At 38.6% G+C, this 19,851-nt stretch overlaps 1 protein-coding gene across 6 annotated transcripts in view; it reads right to left on the bottom strand.

Moving 5' to 3' along the window:
• The window catches only part of srgap1a (SLIT-ROBO Rho GTPase activating protein 1a), a 203,057-nt gene that overhangs the window by 88,316 nt on the left and 94,890 nt on the right, over window positions 1-19,851 (bottom strand). For all 6 annotated transcript variants that reach the window (XM_055155343.1, XM_020926055.2, XM_055155345.1 and 3 more), the window contains exons 4-5: window positions 5,907-5,969; window positions 1,384-1,563 (exon numbers count right to left, since the gene is read on the bottom strand). In XM_055155343.1, the coding sequence (XP_055011318.1) occupies window positions 1,384-1,563; window positions 5,907-5,969 (243 nt within the window). The remainder of the gene's footprint in view (window positions 1-1,383; window positions 1,564-5,906; window positions 5,970-19,851) is intronic.

Below are 19,851 nucleotides of genomic sequence, written 5' to 3'. Positions count from 1 at the left end.
TGTTGTTGTTATTTATGCTATGATTTCATGAATGTTATATGTTCTATTGTAAAAGAATGTAAATTTCTTACTTGCCCAAAATAAATGCATAAATAAAAAAACAAATACAAGGTGGTTGCTATGTAACAGGAATTCATTATCATTGTCAAAATCTGAAACCTAAAAAAAATACTAAAATGTTAAATCTATCTAATGATGTTAACTGTGTTTTAGTGGTAGTAGTCCAACCTTTAACAGGCACTTTAAGTTTACTGTGTTTTTACATTTATATTTCAAGCTAAAAGGTACATACTACACTGAAATAATAATTCTTCATTATACAGTGCTTTTCCAGGTGTTATTCATTCAGTACAAGCTTGGTGTTGGTAACCTACTTCTGTAGCAACAGCTGCCCTGGTGTAACCTGACAGAAGCCAGTCAGAGACATCAGTCCCTCTGGGCACCGCCAAGGCACGGTGGGCGAAGTGTCTTGCCAAAAGAGACACTGAAAGTATGTACAGTATGTCCCACTACAGGATCCTTCACCGTCTCCGGTCTCCCATCCTCATACTACCCAGTCCCACCCTGCTTGGCTCCTGAGACCAGACTGAATCAGACATTCTCAGGGTGGCATGGCTGGTATTGTTTTATTATTTTGCCTTTCCTTTAGTTCCTGTGGCATTAGACTGTTTATTAGTCACTTGTTGCTGACCAGTAGAGTCTGACTCATCATGATTCCACTTCCCAGACACACGTTTATAGGAATTGTGACTAAGAATATAATTATGGGTATGAAAAAATACCAAAATATCGATATATCGTATCATTTAATGAACTGATACAATATCAATATAATGGGCTGCTGTATTGATATAATATCAAAAGTATTTTTAGGTATATTTTACTAAATAAATTTGTGCAAGAGCTACAGTCGTGTTGAAATTTTCCAAGTTTTGAGTAAATGGGTGTTTGCTCATATTAACTGTGCACAAACTTTTAGACTTTTAGTATCACAGCCACGATTTAGTCTTTGTTTTTCACGAATTGATGTGAAATATATCGTACTGAATCAAAAGTTCACTGTATTGAAAAGCATATCGTATCGTGGACTGTGTATCGAAGTACGTGTCGTTTCAGCAACTTCTTAATGATACCCAGCCCTAGGTATAATGTTTTGAAAATTGATTAAAATAATCTGCATCTCTAAATGTTACTGAGAGAGTCGAATAAATAAATTCTACATCTCATTATAGATACAATAACTACTAAAGTGTTTCATTCTTCCATTTATTTACGTACCCAGTTTGTGTTTAACCATACGAAACATTTACAGTAGTTTTTTGAGGATGAACTTGCTTAGAGTTATTGTGTCAGTGGTATAAATTAGTTTGAATATTATCGTACCTTCTCTCTCATCTTCTCGATCTTCTTGACTGAGCTCCGTCGTTGGTATTTGTCCTCCATCCTGATGCTGAACACAGGGTCTCCTCGGCCGATCTGTTTCTCCTCCTGCTTCTCCGCCTCCTTCAGTTTGCTCTCTGCGCTGATGCTCTCAGAGTGGTACATGTGATAGGTCTTCATTACCTGCAAATAAACCACAGAGATGTTAATGGTCAGCTGTGAAACTTGTCTGGTGAGTGGTCAGCTATCTGCTTGTCTCCATGGAGATGTTATTGTTCTGCCTTGAATGCTCCACACTATGGCTAAGAGTTCTTATTACCATATTTTTTTAGATTATAAAGGTGCACCGGATTATAAGGAGCAATATCAATAATGTTGAATTCTCTTGTCTATTTTCATACATAAATTGCACCGGATTATAAGGTGCAGTAAACGAAACAAACGGACGACACTTGAGACTGATCCTTAGCCCAGGCGTCCACAATCCATTGGCAGATCGTGGTGTACTTCGCCCGCCGTTGCCCTCCTGTCTTGGTGAATGTGTATTATGAATGTGAATGTGGGTGGGTCATTTAAGTTGTTTTTTTTTTTTTCTACGAGGACGACTCAAATATACATAGAGTAATAATGTGTTTAATGCAGCTTTGCGCACATTTGTTTACATTTTACAGAAACGAAACTTAAAACCACATGGCTCATTTGCATAAACTATAAGCTCTGAAAAAACAGTTTGCTCCTTGTGCGCTGATGCAGTCAGCTTCTGTTGGACTAAGGACTGTAAATTGGGCTTTACTCTGTGAGACTCCTGACTACGGTAGACGTAAAGCTCCGACAATCCATCAAGCGGTGCGGCTTCGTAGCTTACCAAAGTCGTACTAAAACATTTTGAAAGATTTTGGAGCGCCGTGTACCACATAAAATCAGTTCAAGGTCAGTAAACACAAGCAGAATTAATGCATAAGGTGCACCGGATTATAAAACATACTGTAGATTTTTGAGAAAATTAAAGGATTTTAAGTGAGCTTTATAGTCCGAAAAATATAGTACACCATTTTCTGATCTATGTTATGTTTCCTCATCAAAAACAAAAACATAAACCCTGCATATTTAGACTATGTACTTCTCTCAAACAGAAAATACTCTGTTTTAACTTATGATGCTATGTGGTAATACAGGAAGTGCTCCACTGTGTTTTTAAACTCTCTACACCTTCACTAGAAACATTTCAATAATTTCAGCCCTGGAATTGCCAATCTCTTTTGAACAAAAACTAAAAAGTAGTCGTTAACTTGAAAATTACCGCATTATGACATCACAAGGTGGAACAGAGCATTCTGAGCTTTGGAGATGAAGACAGACAAATAATAAAGAATTAGTCAAACATGTAAATAAAACACAACACAACTGCGGGTGTATTTTTGAAGAGGTAACAACATTATAATGTGGCTTAAAGCTTCTACACTTCATCTACTTGTCTCCAATTCCAAAACAATTTGGAAGCAATACTATGGAATATTCCAGGCAAAATAATATCATATCCATGGAGACAAACAGGCGATGGACCCATGTTAGCATTTACCTTTAATAATAGTATGTTTAGTCCAGTATAAATACACAGAGACAGTCAGATTTGAAATGGACTGCTCATTGCCTGTAAATACGCCTCCCACCATATGCCCAGATTTCATTCATCATAAAGAACTCATCTCAAGACTCTCCCAGAACCACAAACCAAAAACAGATTTCTCCAGTCTTTTAATAAGGGCCAGTCCTGAGACCACTACGGCCACAAATCACTGGAGCTATATGTAACAGGCAGCCACCAGCCTCCACGGCACAGGAGACGCAGGAAACTGTTTGGGGGAGACTACAGCGGTCCACAATGTTGGACACAGCTTCCTAGAATGCATATTTTTGAAGATACTGAAAAAAAAAAAAACACCTATAATTAAATAATATGCAAGTTTAATGCTATACTGTGGTACATTCCAGGTAAACCCATCTCCTTGGCATATCTTCATGGACACAACCAGGAGCTGGACTCTTACCAGAAAAGTTACACAGTGAATCTTTAAAGATAAATAATGATAATAGGGTTGGGCGGTATCCAAATTCTGATACTGTTAAACCTACTCAGGATTTTACCGGAGTATACGGTATTACCGTATTACCAAAATGTTTTAGTACGACTTTGGTAAGATACGAAGTCGCACCTCTATACATGGTCTATGTGTATAATCTGCAGATTTATAATATCTGAAAAGTTTCACATGAACCATCTCCAACACGACAGAAGCACAGAACAGACTCACCATCAGCAGCACATCCTCTGTCACAGAAACAACACTTATATGCCACTGAGTCGTGTCCTTTAGTCGGACAGAATCTAAACTGCATCAACACACAAGGAGCGAGCTGTTTTTATCAGCGCTTTATAGTTTATGCAAATGAGCCATGTGGCTTTAAGTTTCGTTTCTGTAAAACGTAAACAAGAGCGCACCTGAAGCTAAAATGCCGTCAAATTGCAGAAGTACTACTATTTTTTTTTTTTTTTCCTCTGGGACCAACTCATTTGCAGCCAGACTTACCATCTTGTCTTGGTCTCCCTTATGAATGTCATGTGACAACGGAATGAAACTAATCGAACATCATCTCCCCACACAGTTAAAAGAAACATTATAGACACTATTATTTATGAATTGTAATAACATTGAATTGAAAATACAACCACATATTAATTTGTGCTGAGCAAACTAATTTAGGTATCAATAAATAATGATATTATATTAGGTCCTTATGCGCTGCAGATTTTTTGATGACAGAATGACAGTAATGAAACTGATACCGTTGGATACAGTAATACCATATTACTGCCCAACCCTAATGACGATACCAAAATAGGGTCAGATGGTATGATTATACACAGAAAATCTGAACTGTCATTGTGTTACTTTCCTATAGACAATTTAAGAGCGGAGTCAACATTTATAAAAATAATAACATTATTATTTTAAAATTCAATTGTATGTATTAAAAGGGCCCATATTACATCATTTTCTGATCTATGTTATAATGTTGTTTCCTCATTATAAACATACCTGGAGTTTGTTTAGTTTCTTTGACACATGTTTAACTCAGATATCCTTCTTCTCTTCAACAGAAAACACTCTGATCCACCTTGTGATGTCATGTGGTAACACAGAAAGTGCTCCACAGTGTTTTCAAACTGCATACATTTCCACTAGAATTTGGTTTGTTGTAGAATTTACTTAATTTCAGCCTTGGAAGTGCAAATCTCTAAATCAGAAAAGGTAGCGGTTAACTTGAAAACTACCTCTTCATGACATCACAAGGTGGAAGAAAGCATTTTTAGCATTGGAGATGTAAACAGACTATTAATGCAGGGTTACTCAAACATGTGTGAATGAAACAAAACACAACTCCTGGTCTTTTTTTGAGGCGGTAACAACATTATAACATGACTTAAAGCTCACAAGAGTCAATTTTCTGTAATATTTGATGATATTTGATACTTTAATGTTTTTGCTGGAGTTTGTATGACGTGATAATCTTGATATTCTCAATACTAAAATGACGATTCTTGTTTGGTTATACAAATGCTAAGAAAAAAAGCACTGTCTGGCAGATGTATGCAAATTCTACACTAACCCTGCTTAATTACAACTCTGAAACTTGTGTACATGAATCAAGTGGCAAGTTTTGACATAAATACAAACAGAAAACCGTCTCTAACCATCTTCGCACCAGAATTTGTTATTTTAGTAAAAGACTTGTTTAAGATCCATGCCCTTTTCTGGAACCAGTTTACAGAGAGAAGAGTGACCGGGGACACACACTCCACACTTACTGGTTTAGACGTGGCTCGGTTGTGTTGATTTTGGAGCTCGTTTTAGAATCAGAAACATATTTAAATTCAGAGGAAACCTGTTATTTCATTGGTGGTTTACAGCAATAGGTCTGTGGCTGTCTGATGCAATGTTTTGTGTTTCCGTCCACATTTATGTTGTTCTTCAGAGGCTAAGGCAGGTCAGAGTCTGTGTGGACGAGATAGAGTTACAAATATACCATGTTTACATAGAGGTGGGTGATATAATGAAAAGTTATATGATTTCAAGAGTTCTCAAAGGTGCATTGTGTAACTTTTCTGGTGGAGCGGCAGTCAAATGCTTTTTCTGTTATCACTTTGTCTGGAATGTGTCACAGTATGGCAATAAACCGTTTTATTTTCATGGAGACAGAACAAGACCAAGTTAAAGGTCAGATCTGTGGAGAGGTGACCACGCTCAGAGTCAGGATGCCCATTTTTCTAGACAGTTTTGAGCAACAAAACCACCTGTAATTTAATAAATGTAAGGTAGAGCTGTTTAATGTCATACTATATTATTTCTGCACTTTTGTAGTTCATTTTTCAGTCCATTTATGTTTTGTGCGACACCAACCAGCACAGTTCTAGTGGGTTGACCTATATAAAGTGAATAGACACAGGGACTGTAAGATGTACTTACTGTGTAGAGCTCATTAAGGACTTTCATCAAGTCTTCCTGAAGCTGAAAGGCAATCTCCTTGCTCTGAAAAACACAGACATAAAAAATATGATTAAGCTAAAGCAGGAAAAAATATATATACTTTTGTTATAATATGTTTTTTCCCCCATTTTTCCAAAGAACAAATGTGATTTGATATGTTGTCGTCTTATAACCTGGCTCATGCCAAACTGATCTGTGTCACTCTGAAATATGTTTTATAGCAGGGGTCTCCAACCTTTTTCCTCTGGTGAGCTACTTTTACAAACAAAATGCCAGGGAGCTACTAATTTTAGCGTTAACAAAATATTTAATACTTAAAAGAGCCACGGCGATGAGATGAGGTACAGTTAGTTGCCTATAAAAGATAAACCATTATTCATTTATTAGTGCACAAAGTTGGGCATCAAAACGATACATGTACAATAATAAAAAGAGAGGTATCGACAGCTCCTGAGCAACAGGTTGGAGACCCCTGTTCTATAGAATATCAATCTGAGACGGCTCTAAGTAAAAGAGATCTGAAAAAAGGGAGTGTCATGACGAATATTTAAATCTGGTTGGTCGAAGTCTCACAACAGCAGAGCAAGTCCAAAATCAAACTTTAGTTACATCCAGTTGAGAGAAAAGCACAGACATCTTCCCCATCCACAAATCCACAAAGCTCTTACCTTTTCCATGTTTTTCACAAACAAAATAATCTATATTGGCACTAAAATAGGTTAAGGTCTGTCGGTGTAGCCATGTTTGTTTTGGTTTATTTGGGTACTTCACGTTTAGCTTCAGCACAAACCTCAATGCTGTGACATGACTGATCCACCCATCTGATTATCTGTACATCGGGCGCACTCCAAGATGGATTCTCGTGAGTTTGTGAACTCACAAAGATCACGAGAATCCATCTTGCTTTGTAATGTTAGTCACTAGGGGTGTAACAATATCCAAATCTCTCGGTACAATATTTTCATGATATACATCTCATGTTATGATATTTATTGAGATATTTTGTGGAGGCCAACAAAACTGTGAAAATGTGACTTTTTCCTCTTAAAATGCCTTGACAAGACTTAACCCAAAGAACTAAGACTTTAAAGTGTTTAAAACTGTTATTTCTTCTTGTAGTCTGCACTGAAATGGAGCAAAGGATCATGGTCTATGTAGTTCCCTCTGTATTTTTTTTACCTACTGCTGCACCTTAACTCTTAAGAGACTTGTAATTCAATATATATTGTGATGGTCACCTTAAGCAATAAGCTCAAATTTTGATTAACTGTTTAAGAAAATGTCTCGAACAGCAACTGACAGCTGAAGTACGTTTAACCACGAACAATATGATCAGTAATTGTTTGATTAGTAATTCCAGTCAATCGTAAAGTTTTGTATGAACTGCCATTGGTGACTTGTTCCTTTCCCACTCACAAACCACAGCTTTCACCGTCCATATGCTTTGCACATTAGCAGCTTTCGCTCTGGGATGTGAACTTTTTTCCCCCTCAGATCTGTTAATTCAATCAGCCGTGGCACAAGCTGAGTCAGTAATACTATCACACACACGCCCACTTTAATGCCTCTACTGGAGACCGCTATGAGTTTAACACTGATACTGTGATGGATTCAAAGGGCCTTTTCCTATTCATTTAACAGGGCTGCACATTTCCTTCACACTGACTCATATAGTGTATCACATGTTTATGAGATTATGAGTCACACCAATGAATTCCTGATCTCCTGCTCCAGCTGATAGTGCGGGCGGCTGCTACCTGGATGATGTTACAGCTTTGGCAATGCACTCTGGGTATTCCGCTAACCCAATTATAGCCAGACAAATCTCATTGTGGTAGCCGCTCCCAACGAAAGGCTGAGGAAAGGCGTTTGAATTCACCTGGAGCAGAGAAGGAGGCGCAAAATGACATTAACACATGCTAAACGTGAGGAGGATTTGATTTAAACAGCTATTAAGTTGTTAAAGAGCCCATATTACACTATTTTCTCATCTATGTTTTAATCGTCATCACAAACTGGAGCTGTGTTTTGTTTCTTTTATACATGTTTAACACACAAATCCTACATATTTCTTCTCTCGCTCTGAAAACACTGAAATTCAGATGTGTGAATGAAACAAAACAGAACTCCAGGTCTGTTTTTGAGGAGGTAACAGCATTATAACATGGACTAAAACTCACAAGCTAAATAATTAAACTAAAATATAAAAGTATACAAAAAACTATAAGTCCTTTCTTTTTCAGTTTATCAAAATGTTGGTTTGAATGTAACAATAATAAAATATGGTGTCACTATGAATGCAACTACTACTACTGCTACTACTACTACCTACAACTATAACAACTACTACTACTACTACTACTGCTACTACTACTACCTACAACTATAACAACTACTACTACTGCTACTACTGCTACTACTACTACCTACAACTATAACAACTACTACTACTGCTACTACTGCTACTACTACTACTACTGCTACTCCTACTACTACTGCTACTACTACTGCTACTACTACTACCACTGCCACTGCTACTACTGCTACTACTACTACCTACAACTATAACAACTACTACTACCACCACCGTTATATTTGCTACTACTTACTACTACTACTACTTACTACTACTACTACTACTACTACTACTACTACTACTACTACTACTACTACTACTACAACAACTACAACAACCACTATTACAACTACTACAACTACTACAACTACCACTACCACTACCACTACTACTACTACTACTACTACTGCAACTAATACAACAACTACAACAACTACAACAACTAAAACTACTACAACTACTACAACTACTACAACTACTACAACTACTACAAACTACAACTACAACTACTACAACTACCACTACCACTACCACTACTACTACTACTACTACTACTACAACTAATACAACAACTAAAACTACTACAACTACAACTACTACAACTACTACAACTACAACTACTACAACTACTACAACTACAACTACTACCATTAATACCACCATTGTTATATTTGCTACTACTTACTACTACTGTCACCACCACTACTATTAGTACTATCACTAATACCACCACCGTTATATACTTAATACTACTACTACCACTACCATCACTACTACTACTAGTACTAGTACTATCACTACCATCACCACCACCGTTGTTTACTGCTACCTACTACTACTACCACTACCCTTATATTGACTTTTTTTTATTTATTCAAAAACAACAGAATAGTGCAATGAAATACAAAAAATGCATTTATGTCTTATGTTTCCACAATCATTCTATTTACAAAACTCATTATTCTTATCTTACATAATTCACAACCACGCAGCCTGTTCCTCTGTGTTGTCAAAGTGCATGAAGTAAACCTCCTGAAGTCCAGACATGTGAGAGGCAAAGCAGATTACCCCGTCACAGTCTGAGATGGTCCAGTCTGGGCAGGTGAGCTAACACCCGTTTAGTCTGCGTCCTGTGTCCTGATTTGCAGCTCTTACTTAATCTTATGGCGAGCTGCCCGTGAGCCGTCATGACTAAATGGACGTCTTTAAGAATGGAGCTTGGACGGGGCTGCGGTGTGGAGCGGTATAATTGATAGAGCTTGAAGTAAACTGTGCATACATTTTCTTAATTATGATGTCCCCAAAGAGTCTATAAAGAAGTGGACTGAGGGAGTGTGATGTCGCCTATAACGTTCAGCTCTAGTCAAATGAAGCTCATCGAGGTTTGAAGTTAAATTTGGAGCAGAATTTGGAAAGCTGGAGCAACCTCGGGGGGAAAAAGTGCCTGTTTTATCTGTTATTAGAGCTGCGTATCATTCAGAATTTGCTGATATGATACATACCTCGATACTTACGCCACAAAACGATACATATCTCGATACAGTGAGCTTACGATTCAATACGATATATTTCAAATTGATTCGATACGGTTCAATAAAAAGTAAAGGCTAAATCATGTCTGTGACACTAAAAGTCTTTGTTAAACCACTTCTTGTGCAAAGTGAATATGAAACACAAACATTTTAATAATCAAAACATGACATGTCAAAAAAAAGTCCAATGTGTTGCATAAACAAGCAATGAAACTGTAGCGCTGTAACAAATTTAGTAAAACATACCAGAAAATACTCTTGGAGATATTGATACAGCTGCCCATGATATCGATATTGTATCATCAAATTAAACGATATGATATATTGATATTTTTGCACACCTCTATCTATTATTAATGTTCATGTTTTGATTTATGGACAAAATAGCAAAATAAAAAGAACAAGATCATGTAGAGCGACTTAATATGAACATTTTAAAACCAAAATGACGAGTTTGACAGCAGCAGCAATAGACAGATAGGCAACAGTTTTTTCAGTAGAAAGTGGATTGGAGCCAGAGTCGGTGGAGCCAGAAGCCATGCCATGCTCACTTGCTATTTGGAATTTGCCAGGTAGCGGGTTAGATTTATGTACAGTCTATACATGCTCCCCATCAAATCACTAAAGCCATTTGAACTTTTAGTCCAAAGGTTGTTGAAAGTTCATGCCAGATTTGTACAGCACGGCCGCTCCAGGACATGCACCATAAAATGAAGATATCCTCATTAAAATCCTATTAAAGCTACATTAAGTGACTTTCCAAACTGCACAAGAACAAAGGGTGTATTTAAATGGTTGGTAAATTGGTTCAGAGCTCTCACAAACCCTATGGCACACCGTTAAAGGTCATATATTAAACAAAACTGACTCTTGAAAGATTTACGCCGTGTTTCTGTCTTATCAGAAACATACCTACAATTGTGTTTTGTTTAAACTTGGAACTGCCTATCGAGATAAGAAACCATCCACAAGCATAATGGATTATTGATTGACTGATTCATTCATTCATTCATTTTATTTTGTGCCAAGAGAGAATCAATAATATACATTGTAAACAACAGAAAAGCAAATTTCTCGAAAGGGAGTGGGAAGAAGAAAAACTTAATGTATATTAACCCACCCCTATTCATTACATAGTTTAAAAAATTACGTGGTTGCCTACAGTATGTACATTGATCATGGAACTTTACAAATACATATGTAGCAAATAAATATAGCATATATAGCACAATAAATTACATACTATGCATACAAAATATCATTAAATTGTTTTTTTTATTGCATTGTACACTATTAACCTGAGTCATCAGCCAGTTTCACTTCGTAGAAAACCGTCTGAATTAATTCGCTTGACGGTAGACAGGTACTTTTTTTCATTTAACCAATCACTGCTATTTGGTCGTGACGTATGTAATGTGCCGCTAACGGGGATAACTGGTATATTAAGCTTTTCCCAAATCTCGTAGGAAGAAGGACAATAACGTCTTTCCCCTTGATAAAATTCACCAAACATTCTCGTTGTTCCGGCTTTAAATCCTCAATCTCGGGAATCGTTGCCAACACAGAATGTCTGGTTCTTCGCTGATTGGCTGGTGCCCGAACTTGCACTTCTGGAGTTTTTGCGAACCGTCTAGTGTATTCTGATTCCTGACCTAGTCGCTGGAGAGAAATTAAACTGAGTGGAGGCATTAGGTGGCTCCAGCCTGGCTAGTACTCTACTACTATGAATTGACAGTAATCATTAAAGCCTTTTTGGAGCTTTCTAAAATGTTTTAATGTTGTTCACTCATTAAAAACATGCCGGAAATGTTTTATTATTTTTTATATGTCATTCATGCATGTTTGAGTAATTTTGTGATCAAAACTTGTACAAGAAAAGCATTAACAATCAACACCCCATAGGAACCTAACACCCCTTCTTTAAAGATGCAGTGTGTAACTTTTCTGGTAGAGGGTCTGCCACCTGTTTTTCCTCCATGGAGATATTATTACTTTGTCTGGAATGTTTCCCACTATGGAATTAAACTGTTTTATCATCATGGAGAACAAACCAAACCAAGTTCCAGGTCAGATTTCTAAGTATTCTTGAGCTGTAAAACCACCTGTAACTGAATAAATGTGAGGTAGATCTGTTTAATGTCATACTGTGGAACATTCCAAGCAGAGAAATAACATCTCCATAGAAACAAGAAGTTGACGGACACCCATGCGAAAAGTTCCACAGTGCACCTTTAAATAAGGAGAGGGAAAGTGCATTAGCAGCCATCAGTGGAGAAGACAGGAGACTTTGACTTTCTGTCCAACCTGCTCCCATCAGCTCTTCTGCGCTGAGGATTCTGGGAAAAGATCCAGAGCTCAATGAAAAGCCTTTTGAGGATCACACGAGGAGCAGCACCAGTGTGAGAGAGAGGTAAATACTGAGACCATAAAACTAAAGTGCCAACGCATTCAGTTTAATTACTCTCACCAGAAAATACCAAGAGAGGACCCTAACCTGCAGACCTCCACCAAGAGGAAGCTCCACCCTCACGTACCTCATCATTTTCATTAGTTTACTCATTATAAGCAAAATAACAACTGTATTTTTCAGACTAGAAGTTGACAAGTCCAGTGACTTATACTCCAGTGTGACTTATATATTAAAATTTTCACAATGACAGCTGTGAGAGGCTCTAGTCTTGTGTGTCAGTATCTGCTGCTCCTATTACTCCTGTACCACTGTCGCTCTACTGCGCATGTCTCTTGCAGAAAGAGCCTCTGTCATGTCAGTCGATCACACTATTACTTCTGTACCAATGTAAACAAACTTATAAAGACCACTGAGAAGCCTGAACACAAATGCCTCCAAAAAGAAAATCATATTTTGCAGATTACAAGCTGCAAGTAGTGAAATATGCAGCCAAAAACGATAATCGAGAAAAAAAATTTGGAGTGCGCGAGAAACTTTTGACACTGGGAGGATGCACCATGCAACTTTCCTGGAAGTCACTGGATGGATCGACAAAGCCTGGACTTCAGTGACACCGAAACCATCCTAATTCTAACTGGAACTGATGCTGAGTCTGACGACAGCTACGCAGAAGAGGAAGTGGCGGTTCATTTACCCCCGGAGGTCCTGGAGTTGCTCAGAAGTGACACCGAGGATGAATAATTCAATGAATTTAGTGATTTGGAGTGAGATGGAGAGTTTGGTAAACTATGTTGTTTCCTGGTCTCTGATTTTATAAAATAAATTTCCCCCAAAAAGTGTAGTAGTATCAACCAGGATTTAGCCTTTGTTTTTCAATTTGCACTCTATCATATCAAATCTTATTGACTCAAACGTGCTCTGTATCGAAAATCATATCATATCGTGGTCTATGTATTGAGGTATGTATCATATCAGCAACTTCTTAATGATACCCAGCCCAAGTGGTTCCTTGACGTAAAGTTCTTTGAGTGCCTTGAAGGTGGAAAAAAGTTATAAAAACATGTGACGGTTTACCATTTTACCATTTACATTGAAAACAGCGAGCAGGAAACGGTAGACTTTGGTGGTCTTTTGTCAACGCCGCTGTTTGTTTATCTTTTAGGGACCTGTGGATGGAGGTACGCCAGGTGGGGGTCCTCTGGGCGAAGGTCTGCAGCCAGAACCTTCTCAAAAACGCAGCCTATTAATGCTTTGGAGCACTTTTCAACTTCACACATACTTCTGTTTACACGCACCGCCAGCTTAGTTGACGCTGTGAAACCAACGTTGTTTATCTAATTTGCTGAACTTACTACCTTTTCATTACTAAAAACTCTTGGTCGGGGGTTTCCAATTTTGGTCTAATTCATTAAAAAGATCCTAGCGATGGTTTTCCCCTTTTAGGCCCATAGAGTCAGTATAGAAACCACATTAGAAAGATGAAACAACCACACAGAGCGAGGGGGAGAGACAGGCTTCGGGGAGCGCTGGGTTTCATATTGCCACTGACATTAATCATGGTATAGCGATGGCAGCGGTGCACCCAGCGGGCCTGCGTCTGTGTGAGCCGCTCTGAAAACACGCTCAAATAAAAGACAGGAATAGATCTCGTTACTATTATTTAAAGAGACTGTGCTGGTGGGAGAGCAGTTCACTCGGCATGTGAAGTGGTCGTGATTTGTGCAGCAATATTCAAATGGTGTAAAACGATATAGAACGCTACGATAATGTAACTTTTCGGGTGAAGGATACGCTACCTGTTTGTCTCCATGGATACGCCATTACTTTGTCATGTTATAATGTTGTGACCTCCTCAAAAGTCACACATTGTTCCATTCACATATGATAAATGGTATATAAAATGGACATTTTTATATTGTGCCACCTTCAAGGCACTCGAAGCGCTTTACAACAAGGAATCACTCACCCATTCACACACACATTTATACACTAGTGTACTCAGACACTGGGGGCGAGATGGGTTAAGTGTCTTGCCCAAGGACACAACAGCATTCATCTGTGGGAGCTGGAATCACACCACCAACCTATAGGTCAGTGGACAAATGCTCTTACCAGTTGACTGCCACCACATATGTCTGAGTATTCCTTTATTATAAGTCTGTCTATATCGCCAAAGCTCAAAAATGATCTGTTCCACCTTGTGATGTCATATTAGTGGCAGTGTTCAAGTTAATAGCTTCCTTTAACCTTTAGGTCAGTAGAGATTCCAGAAGGCAATTCCAGGTCTGAACTTATCCAAATGATTCAAGTGAAGGTGTATCAGGTTGTCAGGGTCGAGAGAGGACGAGCTCAATGGCACATGACTCCAGATTCGCCTTTAGCCCAGCGAGGTACTTCCGGTGGCTCTGGGCCGATTGAGAATGCGCAGTTCTCAGTGCTCTTTTCTCCAGTGGTGTTACGACCCAAAAAATTTGAGACCCAACATATTTAGGAAAGGACACGGAAACCAAAATAGAATTTTAGAGTTCTTTTATTTTTGTTTGTGCAAAGTTGTTTAACCCCCAAAAAAGAAACCCTACCCATGCCCAAACCAAAAGTAGCAACGGAAAGGTGGACCTGGTGAGCCGGCCAAAAAGAACAAAAGGGTGCAACACCGGGCCAACCCTATACAGGGCAGTAGGAGCCGGTGCCAGCACCCGTAACTAAAGACAAAAAAACCCAACAGCCTAAACCCAACAGAAAAGCGAAAACAGGACAGCCGGTCCCACCAGGTCAAACAAAAGGCTAACGGCTAACGAAAGCTACCAGAACGATGGAGCAGGGGAGCCAGCAGGGCGTCTCCCAGCGCAAGGCGTGCGCGCTCTGGTACCTGCGGCGGCGGCGGACGAGGAGGAGGAGAGAGCGAGAGAGAGCGAGGCGGTGCCGGGCTCGCGCATTTAAGGCCTCCTGCCGGAAATGAGGACAAAAAAAACTACAAAAACGTAATTAACCTACAAAAACAAAACTAAGCAGAAATGCTACAAAAAATATAAACAATAAAAAGAAAGCAGGGAAAAACCAAAAGCGCCCAAACGTAACAAGCGGGCACACGCCAATGCACGCGAGCTCACACACGGAGCGCGGGCTTGTGTATCACGTGTTTGCTTTGACCAATCAGAGCAAGAAGAGCTAGAGCGGAGCCGGAGACAACGATTAAAAAGCTGTTTTTAAGACAATTGGTGGATTTTGAGCCAAAAAAAAGTTTATGATCTAAAAATTGGTAAAAAAATCGCCACCAAATCTGACATTTTTGAAAGCTGTCAGACGAACACGAGCAGTTTTTGATTACATTGCACATTACACTATGTCAACTGGAAGAAGCAATACCCTATCCAGCTATTTTAATAGATCCATGAGGTGTAGGGAGTTTGAAAACACAGTGGAGTACTTCCTGTATTACCACATGACATCACAAGGTAGAACAGAGAGTTTTCCATTTGAACACTGAAGAGGAACTCAAACTAAATGGCAAATGGTCATGTTTTTATACAGCGTTTTTCCACCTTCACGGCACTCAAAGCTCTTTAAATCAACGAACCATTCACCCATTCACACACACGTTCATACACCAGTGTACACAACTGTGTGCGTATATGCAGGATTGTGTGTCAAACATGTGTAAATGAAACAAAACACAACTCCAGGTCTGTTTGTGATCAGGAAACATTATATAAACATGAACAACATAGATCAGAAAATCGCATAATATGAGCTTTTTAAACGTATCCATCTCAAAACAAGCAGATGAGGTGACACTATCAGGCCAAGTTACAGCTCAGCTCTATGGAGAGGCAAGACCACTCAAAGACATAATGGAGACTATGCAACTAAATATAAAATTATACCAAAAAATAGCCATTAAAACGCATCCATGCAAAATATAGGGACCACAATAATTTCATATTAAACCTTTTCCTGATATTCTTAACAGCTTTATGCTTCATGCTCACACTGAAGCACAAGACTCTCTCTCAAAACAATCCCTGGGTTTATATGAAAAATAGTAACAGCAGCAGCTCCACATGCACCTTCCATAAATAAAAAGTGCTGAATAAAACACATAGTCATGAATAATATAAGGTGAATGTATGGGAGAAGATCTGTCCAAGCGAAACTAATGGAGCCCACTACACCACATCCAAAGGAAAACATGCACGTGTCCAACAGACGCACGTGCAAATGTTAAGAGCCAGTGTTTACAGGCTGATGTCAGACTGTTTAAAGAGAAAAAAGTTTAAATAGATGGATATTGAATGAAAAAAATCTACTTGTGGTGATAGAAAACCTCAATTTTCACTTACTAATTTTAAAATATAGTTGTATTTTCTACTCTAGGAAACAATTGGGCGACTGTAGCTCCGTTGGTACTGTACTGGCGGAGGGTTCGTCATTAATCTGTTTGGACGTGTTATTGCTTTGCCTGGCACGTTCCACAATATGGCATTAAACCATCATCATGGAGACAAGCGGGCAGTGTCAGGTCAAGTTATAGGCCGTATCTGTGGAGAGACGGCCCAGCAAGTGGACGAGATCTCGGAAATAGCACCAGCCACAGTGGAGCACCAGTGGTAAAAACTGTTGTTGTGTCCTTAGGCAGGACGCTTTACCCACATTGCCTGGTATCAAAGTGGTGTGTGAATGTTTGAAGGGCTGATGGCGCAGATTGGCATTCTGTTCAGGAATTAAAATTAAAACCTGTAATATAAAGTACTTTAAAAGAATAACATTCAAATTAATCATATAAAACTGCTAAATAAATATGACAACAAAAAATAATGTTGTAATTTTAAATAATGACATTTAAACCAATAATATTAAATGTGATAAATAAAGAGGATAATTATGGTACATTCGTTTCATTCATCTGACTTGACATGCACTGACACTCCCCTTTTCCTCAGAAGGCACAACTTGGAACTCGGAAAAGCTCGGAGGAAACCAAGCAAGATTTCCAAGATACAATCCAAGACGCCTGTGCCCAGTGTCACTTGTAGTATAAAGTGTTTTCATTCTGTTTGGAGCTTTGGTGGTTTAAATGACAAACACCATGTTTTTAGCCCATTTCCTGCTGATCTGACCAAAATGATCTACTATCGCTCTTCACTAATGTACTGAATTAAACTATTTATACAGATTTTTTCCTCAAGGTTGTGTAGTTGAAGCACAGACTTGTTTTGGAGCACCTGGTACTCGGCCAGTGCTAAAGCAACAACAGCTTTCCGGTTCAGCATTCATGTTTTTCTTCAAGTTGGACACACAAAACATAATAAAACGGTTGAGCGTGAATGTGACGTCATATCCGAGATCCGAGTGGGAGACGAATGGATAAACGAACGCAGCATTTAAAAAAAGACATAACGATAAATAATAATTTTGCCTGATCAAAAGAATAAAAATGAGCTCAAGAAATTATAGGCACAATAAATATTCTGAGAAATCTATGGATATGTGGTAACGCCATGAAAACATGAACGGATAAAGTTATTTTGTAATCATTATATACACTAGGTCTATCAGTCTCTCTTCCATCAGTCTGTCCCAGGGCAGCTGCGGCTACAATAGTATCTGACCACAACAGAGTGTGCAGTGAATGAATAATGCAGGAAATTGTAGAGCCACTTTGAGCGTCTGGAAAAGCTCTATATCAGACTAATGCATCGTAATTCAATTAAAACACCTGTAATTGAGTAAATGCAAGCTGTACAAGTTTAATGCCACGCTGTCAACAACTGTGAAACATTAGTATAGTATACAGGGATAGCTCACCATTAAAATTAAAATAATAATGTTGACATGCTGAGGTCCAGAGTCTGACAAATGAAAAAACACAGAGCTCTAAACAGTGGAGTCTGATGTGCTTTATGACAACAGCAGGCTCATCTCCACAGCTGCGTGTCCATAGCTGTGAGGAGCTCCAGCCATGTGCAGGACTTCCATGTTCTTAAACTCTCCAAAGATCAAAGACTAAAGCAGGTTTTAATTATAGGCCTGACACTGTCTTAAGTTTAATATGAACCAGGAGCTCCCTCTGGGCAACCACTCTGCACTATGTCACCTGATTCTGCTGACAAAAAGCAACATAAGTTTGTATGTTGGAGACACTACGGCTGGTCTGGAGCTGGGAGATGATCAGAGAATCTTGACATAATGGTTTTAACTTTTCTCAAATCTGTATTAGACAGCCTAATAATAAAAAGGTTATTCAAACATGTGTAAATGAAACACAACACAGCTCCAGGTCTGTTTTTGATGAGGAAACAACATTACCGTATTTTCAGGACTATAAGGTGCACTTAAAATCCTTTAATTTAAAAAATTGACAGTGCATCTTATGTATTAATTCAGGTTAAGTTTACTGACCTCAAACCAATTTTATGTGGTACACGGAGCTCAAAAATCTATCAAAATGTTTCAGTACGACTTTGTTAAGTTATGAAGACGCACCGCTTGATGGATTGTCAGAACATTACGGCTACTGTAGTCAGGAGCCTCACGGAGTAAAGGGCGAAGCATAGTTCTGCATCAACTCAGCGCACACTGCTGCTGTCACTTTGTTGCATAAAGAAGACATATATTCCACTGAGTTGTGTCCTTTAGTCTGACAAAAGTTGACTGCATCAGCGCGCAAGGAGCAAGCTTTTTTTCCAACGCTCATAGTTTAAGCAAATTAGCCATGTGGTTTTGAGTTTTGTTTCAGTAAAATGTAAACAGATGTGTGCAAAGCTGCATTAAACACATTATTTCTCAATGTATATTTGAGTTCTTCTCGTAGGAAATAAAAAAAAAACAAACTTAAATGATCCACCCACGTTCACATTCATAATATACATTCACCAAGACAGGGAGGCAACACCGGGTGAATTACGCCACGATCTGCCAATGGATCGTGCATGTCTGGGCTAAGGATCAGTCTCAAGTGTCGTCCATTTATTTCACTCAATGCCCCTTATAATCCAATACACCTTATGTATAAAAATAAACGAGAAATTTCAACATTACTGATATTGCTCCTTATAATCTGGTACGTTTTATAGTCTGAAAAATACAGTATAACATGAATTAAAACTCACAAGTGTCAATTTTGTATAATATAGAACCTTTAAAGTCTTAATGTTCAATAGAATAGAATAATCTTAAAATAATCATTAGTTGCAGCCTTAGTTCATATCTCTGTTCTTTCGCTCTCCTCGTGTCTGCAGACTGTGGCTTCTAGACTAACCGTGGGCCTGAGCCGCCTGCGCTACCACAAAGAGACTACTCCCAAACAGATTATGAGCTCCTTTGCAGCAGGACCGAGCGCCTTCACCACAAACCTAAATTACAAAGTGGCTTCTCTTCAGAGCAGTCGCCTTTGTGTGGAACTTTCCCTCGTATCGAGTTCTGGAGTTTTTTTTTTCAAACACCACTTCAGTGTGATTTCACATCAGAAGCTCTTAAGGATCATTCAAGTGTGTTAAATACAGTTTATTAACATCTCCTCACAGTGTGGCCCGGTCTCACTGAGTACAACTTAAGGAGATTAATACTTTGGTGTTGCTGTCATACGTTTGTGTACATTTTCATTTATGTCTTTCACATGATGGATTA

This window comes from Boleophthalmus pectinirostris, unplaced genomic scaffold (genome assembly GCF_026225935.1).
Source record: "Boleophthalmus pectinirostris isolate CB_2022bp ecotype Guang Dong unplaced genomic scaffold, ASM2622593v1 HiC_scaffold_2, whole genome shotgun sequence".
NCBI lineage: Eukaryota > Metazoa > Chordata > Actinopteri > Gobiiformes > Gobiidae > Boleophthalmus > Boleophthalmus pectinirostris.
Note: the sequence above shows the minus strand (reverse complement) of the source record. Positions and strands in the feature narration are given on the sequence as shown.